The sequence below is a fragment of the Micrasema longulum genome, unplaced genomic scaffold (assembly GCF_059751315.1).
Source record: "Micrasema longulum isolate JH-2025_06_02 unplaced genomic scaffold, ASM5975131v1 h1tg001722l, whole genome shotgun sequence".
Classification (NCBI taxonomy): Eukaryota; Metazoa; Arthropoda; class Insecta; order Trichoptera; family Brachycentridae; genus Micrasema; species Micrasema longulum.
The window spans coordinates 169,142-178,157 of NW_028278900.1; the positions used below are offsets into that span (position 1 = coordinate 169,142).

At 31.4% G+C, this 9,016-nt stretch overlaps 2 protein-coding genes across 2 annotated transcripts in view; both read right to left on the reverse strand.

Moving 5' to 3' along the window:
* Xpd (general transcription and DNA repair factor IIH helicase subunit Xpd) overlaps positions 1-5,109 on the reverse strand; it is a 30,027-nt gene extending 24,918 nt beyond the window's left edge. The window contains exons 1-4 of the mRNA XM_088237442.1: positions 4,917-5,109; positions 3,012-3,111; positions 1,287-1,384; positions 538-694 (exon numbers count right to left, since the gene is read on the reverse strand). Of these exons, the coding sequence (XP_088093568.1) occupies positions 538-694; positions 1,287-1,384; positions 3,012-3,111; positions 4,917-4,921 (360 nt within the window). The 5' untranslated portion in view covers positions 4,922-5,109. The remainder of the gene's footprint in view (positions 1-537; positions 695-1,286; positions 1,385-3,011; positions 3,112-4,916) is intronic.
* A 2,691-nt stretch (positions 5,110-7,800) lies between these two features.
* Dpm3 (Dolichyl-phosphate mannosyltransferase subunit 3) lies at positions 7,801-8,514 on the reverse strand. The gene is made up of 2 exons (XM_088237428.1): positions 8,392-8,514; positions 7,801-8,297 (listed from the first exon to the last, which is right to left on the reverse strand). Exon 2 carries the CDS (start codon positions 8,289-8,291, stop codon positions 8,010-8,012), a length of 282 nt encoding a protein of 93 aa, XP_088093554.1. The 5' UTR covers positions 8,292-8,297; positions 8,392-8,514; the 3' UTR covers positions 7,801-8,009.
* Positions 8,515-9,016: the final 502 nt, after the last annotated feature.

A 9,016-nucleotide genomic window follows, 5' to 3' on the forward strand; every position in this document is an offset into this window, starting at 1 on the left:
CATTGTTCACCTGAACCTGTGATGTTTCAAAATAGTTCAATTTTAAATTTATTTCAACAGAGAGGGAAAACATTTTTGAGAAGGTAATATGGAAGTCTAGGCATTTACAGGGCTTATGACCTGTCATTGGCTGGTTTGAGTGACCACTTTACACACTGTGTAACATTCACCATTCTGCCCATGTTTGAAAATCCACATTTCCTCAACTCTTCCATCTGTTGACTTTTGTGAGGTAAAAGAGCTGAAACGTTTCCTGAAATCACGTGGGTGAGATTCATTCGGTTGAACCAAATCACCTACTAGGCAACGCCTGAAAACAATTTTCCAATATTTATACTTCTTCGTTTACTAGGTAGTTAATTCAAACATTGTAGTTTAATTTTATTGATTTTTTCATACATTTTTAAGAAACCTTGCGGTACAATTCAATGCTTAAATTTTTACCGCATCTAAGAAAATATTTTTTATGTCCAATTTCCCATAGCTCTGAACTTCCTCATTGGCCGTAGTGACTGTAAATATTTTAGTATAACTTACCTCTGGATGCACACACAAATTTTTTCGAGAGCTGAGAACTAGTCCAGTCAGGTTAGGTTTCTCTCCAGTACTCTTTTCATAGTAATTTAAAAGATTTTTCAACTCTTCTACAACCTTTTCTATTTCAGGTAACGTTCTTGAACAGTAAATCAACTTCCTAAAAATGTAAAGACAAATGTGTTTTTTTTTGTTTTTTTTAAAGGAATAACCTGCTAAACTTCTATTTTGAGGCTTGTCAGGAGGTGGGATAGAGGGGATATGGAAGCAGGTAATGAAAAATACACCATGACACCCGGACCAATTGAGAAAAAAAAAAATCTTGGATTTTTCTCTTGCAACTGGCGGGATTTGAACCCGCGACGCCAGTTTCACAGTTGGCCGCCTAACCAACTGCGCCACGGCACCTGTCATTAAAATCAACAATATTTCGAATGTCCAAATGTTTGTAGACAAGGCTGAATTTCCCTCCCTAGGGAGTTATTAAGATGAAATTTGTCGCAACGGAGAAGGAAAACATTTTTGAGAAGGGAATATGGAAATCTAGGTATTTACAAGGCTTATGACCTGTCATTGTGTGTTACACAGTGTTTAGAGTCGCCACTTAAACCAGACAATGACTGGTCTTAAGCCCTGTAATTCCTAGACTTCCATATTCCTTTCTGGAAAATGTTTTCCCTCTGTTTTGATAAATTTTTCAGAATTTTTGTCTGCAACTATTAACTTTTTAATGTTTTCAAATAAAAGCTTACCTGACATGATGAGGGTTATGAATCATATAAGCAACAATGAGAGAAAGCAATGAAACAGTCTTCCCTGTTCCTGAAGGCATTTCCAGCAAACAATGACCCTAAAATCAAATGTACATAATTTATTAATTTTATAAATTTATTGCATAAATACATGATTAATACCTAGGAATTATAAAACTAGTGAATTCAAAAATTAATACAGGTTACCTCTGATTAGGATAGTCTCAATTTAACATGGCTCAGCCTGTTTTAAGGTGGAGATTTTTTATGTTTGAATTTTTAAGTAGTTCTATACTAATATAATAAAAACAAAAAACAATACTTAAACTACTTGATTATAAATGCATAGCTAATTAAATATAAGAATTTAATAATCATTATTATATAAATATAGAGTATAAGTGTATATGTGCTAAAAATACATAATGTTACTTAAACATGAATAATATAGTAAAAAATATAATAAAAAACAAATATAAAGTAGTGTAATACATATGAATATAAAAAATATGTGTACCAATTATGTAAAGTAATATGTTTATTAGTCTAGATATTTTTTTTAAATCTCTCGCTACTCTATTTATATGTGTAGTTATTTTTTTTACATTTTGAGTCCTTTATATTTGGCAAAAAATCCTTAAATATTTTTGGAGCAATTACATTATATTATTTTTTACCAATGGAGGTTGATACAAGTGGGACAATACAGTTTATAAATACATAAATTGTGTTGCTGTGTGAATGTTTATATTTTGTTAAGTTCTTTTGACCTCACTTAATTTATCATAAAATTTAAGCAGTAGGCACCTCACAAACAACTGTCTTACATCCGATATCATATTTCATTAAATTGCATGAGAGGCCTAAAGGGATAAAATTATTAGGTCCTCGAGATCCCTATCAATCAGGCTTAAAGGGACGGTTAATTTAGGTCAGAATGACACATAAGAGGCCTGGAATGCTGATGAAACAAGGCCTGAAGAGCTGATTAAATGAAGCTGGAAAGACCGTTTATTTTAGCAATTACCTTATTAACCGCGGTGCTCATTGTAATTTATTATCGAAAAGGTTTGTAGTTATAGTATGAATCAAAAACAGAGTCTGTATATTCATGATCACTAACAAAATAAGTGTTAAAACCAATAAATAAAATGCGTAAATTAAGTATTAAAACGAATAAATAAAATACATCGATTTAGAACGCGGGAAAAGGAATAATAGTCTGCAATGGATGACTGTACCTGCTAGTTACAATTTAATTCTTAAAGAGTGCAGATTTATTAGCGTATGGCAGGAAAGAAAAAATATGAAAAAAACAAACTAGAATTTAGAGATGCAGATCCAAGCCAGTCAGATATTCAATTGATTCAGGCACTGCAGTCAGGGAGTCCGTTGGATCACCAGGGTAGCGTTTTGTTGGGCAATCTTTAACGATATGCTTGATGGTTTGTCTTTCAGCACCACATAAGGTGACCCTTTGTAACTAAATGTAAAATCATCACGAATCTTGACGTCACGATTATCAACTTTTTTATAACTTCTTTTTTAAAATTGTGTATGAAAACATTTCTCCACAGTACTTATATTGATTTTAAAAATACAATTAATTTTTCTAAATCCATTTCATATATTTTTAACATTATTCGTAGTATGTGATATTTTCATATTTTTATCTTGAATTTTTCAATAAATTATTATATGTTATGTTGAAAATCAAATACAAACCTTTGCATCCAATCCTCTCTTAAGTTCCAACATGTAAGCATATTGTTCAGGATAGATGTAGTCGTATGGGAAATATACTAATAATCCTTCGACACTCAACCTATGGTCAAAATTGCATTTTATTATTATTTTTATAAATATAAAAAATGTATATTTTATAGAAAATCCACTATACACCTTCCCCCTTTTTTAAACTTTTGCTCCCACAAGATATTAAAATATATATTTTTATTTATAATCAGTGCATGTTGGTGTTGGCTTCTTATAACATGGATCCTATCAGCACACTGGTTTTATAATTTTGTGCAACTACTAAGGTGTATTATTACAATAGTCAAAATATTATATTTTATAGTAATAAAAATGTATAATAATAATACTGAGGTGTATAGTGGGTTTTGCCTGTTAGTGTAATTAGTGTCCTGACGAAACCGGTAGACAATGAAAAGTCAGTAAATGGTTATATGGGCAAAGTGAACGTAGACTTGTATTTTTGATAAAGGGTGTAAATAAATAAACAAAATCTACAAATATTTACTAACATTTACATACATTTTTTTATTACTAAAATATCAAAAAGATATTGGCATAATCATATCAATGGAGAAACCGTATTAACGTTTAAACTCCTATAATAAATAATAATACGAAATATAAATTTATTTGATTAAGAAGGCATTCCAAAATATTACTCCAGAGATATTTCTTTGAGTATACAAGACCCATGTAAGACCTTTGTTGGAGTATGGATATCAAGTATGGCGTCCCTACTTCACTAAAGGCATCGAGCTACTGGAAAAAGTCCAATGTTGTGCTGCAAAAATCCCTTAATTACTCGAAAGGATGCCCTGCCACGGCAGATTAAAAGCACTAGGACTTACATCATTGGAAGAAAGACGGAAGAGAGGGGACTTGATAGAAATTTATAAGATACTCAATGATTACTATGACTGCCCTCTGCAATCAAAGATGTATCAATTAAATCCTAACACAAATTTACGGGGTCATAACTGGAAGCTCTATCGTCCCCAATTCCACCTCAATCCCAAGAAAAACTTCCTTTCCAGCAGGGTGGTTTCAGACTGGAATAAATTGCCATGCCTAGTTGTCTATTCCATTTCGGGCAACCAGTTCAAAATCAGTTAGGATGCTTTTTTGAAAGGAGAAGAACTTGGACAAAAAGCAGTAAACGAGATATAGGCACATCAGCAAAGGCCGCCTGCCTATAATGAATAATAATAATAATATCCACAGAAAGGAAGCAGCTATGATTGGGTATGTGGATGATGAAAGAAGAGCTAAAAACATTTACAGTGGAATTGCAGATGGATGCAGAAGCCAAAGAACACATAAACAACATGGAAAAATAGTGTTAAAAAATTACTCAAAAATGAATGTGTGAAAAATCGGAATTAGTTTGTGTTCATGAAAAGAAGAGTAGAGGAAACAAAGTCTGTTTTGTTTGGCATTCTATCCTCTCTACCTAACTCTATGCGTAGATGGGTGGTTAATATTTCAATGGTGATTTTAAACATATTTCAATATGTTTAAAATCACCAAACATAATATCGTAACGATTACCGAACAGAACACAATGTGATTTTTTCAAAAAAATATTCCTAAAACGAACAAGTTGCTGACCGATTTCGGTCAGCAAGTCAAAATATTATGGTTAAATAAATTTAAAAAAATCTAATTTCTCAATGAGATGATCAACGAGCTAGATTTATTTTTAAATTCAGTGGTGTACAGTTATTTGATAAGTAATATTACGCTTTACCGGTTTTACCACGGTGTAAACAAAACTCAAAATATAAAATGATGGTTTAACATTCTAACTGTTAAAATTTTATCGTTTAAGTAGATAAATATAATTGCATTATGGTTCAAATAGAGTAAACTCACTTCATTTTCCGGCGGTTTTTTAAATGTTCTGCAAATATTAAAATTTCCCGGTTTCATGCAACTGACAAAAAGGTATCACAACAAAAGTAAGGTTAAATTGGGTTAAATAGATTAGAATCACAGATTACAGATATATTAGAATATTAGAAATATAGAAGAGATCTTCTGTCTGGATCTGTCAAATATTTTCTTCTTCTTTTTTCAGTTACCTGAAACCAATCAGAAACCGCCGTAACATGTTTGTTGCCATATTAAAAAATAATAATTAAAATACATATGGCAGCACAAACGTGAGAAAAATTGAGCGGACTAATTTAAAATTTGGTTTTCGAATTAAATTAACAAAACAAGTAATTCATCATAGCGTAGTTAACTTTTTTGCAGGTGATAATAATAGTTCTACATTATCTCTGGTGATAATCAGAGAGCAGAGAATGCCATATCACTTAATCGTTCCACTCCTTTATTTCATTTTCATGCGTGTATATCCTAATAATTAGTACATTTTTGTTTTTGTTTTTGTTCACATTCACTTACTAGTGGCAATTGAATTTTAGGCACATAGTACTAAGTACGCAATTTTTTTATGCCTTTGAGAGTTTTCTCCTCAACAACATCATACTATTTTTTTAAACTTTTCTTCGGGTATTTAATATGGACTAGATTGTGACACGAAAAAGAGATTGCAACAAAATAATTGCCATTAGTATTCTGTATTAAGTCCCTTGACCAACTGCGGGTTACTGGTCAGTTAAAAGGTCTTGACTCAAAAGTGCAGTCTTAATTTATTTTTTTAAATTGGCTATGCAACCCATCCTACGTGTAATCTTAATGTGCAATACAAATTTTATTTGGTTTTGACTCCATCAATTAATATTATCATTCCCTTTCCGCGCCTACTGGTGCATAGGGCACTGCATTAGTACATCAATCGCAGAATATCTTGATTATTTTTGTTACATGGAGGTAAGCTTAAGTAAGTCATACGCTTCAGATACTATTCACGGACTATGAAATATTTTAGTGTAAAAACACCCTTTTAAATAATACTTCATATCAACCATGTCGGGAATCGAACCTGAGACCTCTTGCATGGTAGGCAAATGCGCTGACCATTACACCATGAGGTAAAATAAATTAATATCAGTACGTCTTATATGGATCTGTTGTAATTGAGGGCCAATCCCCAAATCCTGTCTGCGCAGGTCAAGCTTAAATTATAATTTTGTCTTTGAAAGGCAATGAACTGAATTACGATTTTCACAAAATGCTGTGAAACAAAAACTACAGATAGTGGTTTTATTGGAGACAGTGTAATGAGACTATTTTATTTATTTTTTCTAAAATACGTATGTGGGGTTCATGGTCCATTGATCGAAGACACACATGCAAAATAATTCAAATAATGCAAAATATCAGTTCTAGCATGTAGTTCAAGTGCAGTTTCTTCAACCCATCATCGCCGCTACGCTCGCGCTACACAACCGAGTGCTGTATCTTATTTGCCATATAATAAATACACATTTAATCAGCAACCTCGTGTCTTCTGTCAATCTCTAACTGGGGTAGGAGCTCCAACCCTCAATTACTAAAATCCTACACATATATCATAGAACAATAAAATCAACAAAATTTTGAGTCTGAGAATTTTGAGAAATCTCTGAAAGGGTTAGAGTTAATATTTTTTTTCATTTTTCTCTCGCTGTTATGTTATGAATAAAATATCATTTTAAGTAATTTATTATTTTCTCTGAAACCAACCTGCAGCTGGTAGACTAGGGATGCAGGGAGGTCCTACGCCAGTTGGAGGTGACAGAAAAAAAAGTATGTTGATGCTTCCATGTGTATTTATTACATGTTGAATGAAATACAGAAGTTGGTTATGAAGTGGAAGAGTAACAGCAATAACTGAAATGAAGTGATCTGAACTACTTCATGTCTGAACTGATCTCTACTAAATTACTACTGCTTGTAGCAAGGGTTTAACGGCTTTTATAGTAGTCATTTCTATTGCTCTCCTAGAGGGGAATTGAGGTTTTCTTCCATTTTCCCGACTGTCAGCAAATTGACGTCCGTGCTAGGTAACCAGTATTTTGTATGTTTTTATTATCTGTTGTTTACATACAGGAAATGCACGATTCACCTTCTGCATTGTCCTTAAGACGATAGCAGGTCAGGTGACAGTGGGTATTGGTTTACGGGTGAGCCCCACAGGGTAAACAAAGTGTGTAATTTAAAAAGAATTAGTAAATGACTTTTCTATTTAAATGCGTATCCCTATGTAAGTATACTGAATAATACCTTTTTGATGTATTGTTTACCTATGCAGTTTTATTACCAATATAATATAATAAAACAGAGTTTTATAGTTTATATATGTATATTTTTGTACAAAAATATTAAACAAAATATATTTTTTCGAGTCCATGATCATATGAATATGAGTTAAATGTGACATTAGGTATAATAAAAGTGGGTTTTAATAAGCAAATGTACACCAATTATATAATTTAGATACTGTTTTTAATAAAATCTTACTTTAATTAAAAGGGTGTCGGAGTAATATGATAAAATGTTAATTTATTTAAATGTTAATTATTTAAAACTGTTTACCAAGAACTGCATAAAGTAGGCACTTACGATTTTGTTTCATGTTGCTTAATAATAATTAATTTTTAAGGATTTGAAGTTTAAAAAATAACAACATTATGAAGATGATACTTTTCTGTTTTTTTTTCCATGAATGGTCTATATATGTTTTTCGGTGTGAATGTTTTATATTTACATTTGTAATTATATTTTTCACGTTTCACTGACTTATATCGGAATAGATTTAATGTATGATTCATTGTCATTCTTTGGTTTTTTTATATGTATACGTCTATTGCGGTTTCCATTACAATTTTTATTCATGTTAGCTTAAATTTAATTTGTATGTGATTTTTAAATATGTAATCTGTAAAAATGAATTTCGGTAAAAAGTTCCACTAAAGAAACAAATGAGAAATTAATAAAATAAATAACAGTGTTATTTTCAACTGGTGGACAAATCAGTATCTTGCAGACAGCCTTTCAAGGTGTGTATTAAAATAGTTAATCAAATGTATATCCTTTATTTCGTAAATCTTCTCTAGCTTCAGATATTTGGATTTGCAACTCTTTAGCAGCTTCGTGGCAGTCATTAAATGTAAATACTCTATACAGCACCACAGAGGCAGCATATAAACCAAAGGCGCCTATTGCAATTATTGGAGACATGATAATAAGAGGCATGTATGTATCTAAACAGCATGATTTAACGTATCCAAATACTATTGAGAACCAAATGCTAAATAAGAGTACACCAGTAGTCAGCCATTCCATTAATTTTGTCATATTGTACTGAAAGAAAAAAAAAACATTATATTTATTTATTATTATTATTTAAGTAATGAGAGTCAACGGTTAATTAATAGATTGCATATCATAAAAACACCTTTGTTCTTTAGGTAAACAGTGTATTTAAAATGTTAATAATTGGTCGACCTCTCAACAAATTTGACAGTACAAATCACAAATGGAAAAATACACCTTTTGACTTGACGTTTGAAAATGTCCCATAGACCAAAATGTAATAGACATTGGGCGTAGAAAAAAATGAGTAGCGGATTATATAAATGAAACACTATTATAACTTCTTATTCAAAACATTGAAAAAAATAAAATAACATTATACACGCTGACCGGTTTCAGGAAACAATTTTTCGTATGTGATTTCAAACCAGATTTGAGCATTTGTGAAGTGCCTTGTATTTGGGTAAAAAAAATTATTTTTTTTTTTTTCACCAAAAATAAAATCAATTTATAAATAATAATAATACCATCGTATATGTATACATACGATTTCGGACTGGCACCTGAAATGTTAATTATAGTTAGGATAGTTTACTATACTGTGATTGGAGTATTATTGCAGTGCCATTAGCAAAATTTAGTGCATTACGGTGATGATTGATGATTCACGCCACTGTAATTGAATTATAACTCAGGATCGGATTTTAAGTGAACCAAAGAAAAGGGGGTGAAATTATTATTCTTTTCTTCATTGTTTGATAGTTGTA

What these genes read in the sequence shown, in the direction of transcription:
- Dpm3 (XM_088237428.1), bottom strand. Translation starts at nt 8,291, where the DNA reads ATGACAAAATTAATGGAATGGCTGACTACTGGTGTACTCTTATTTAGC.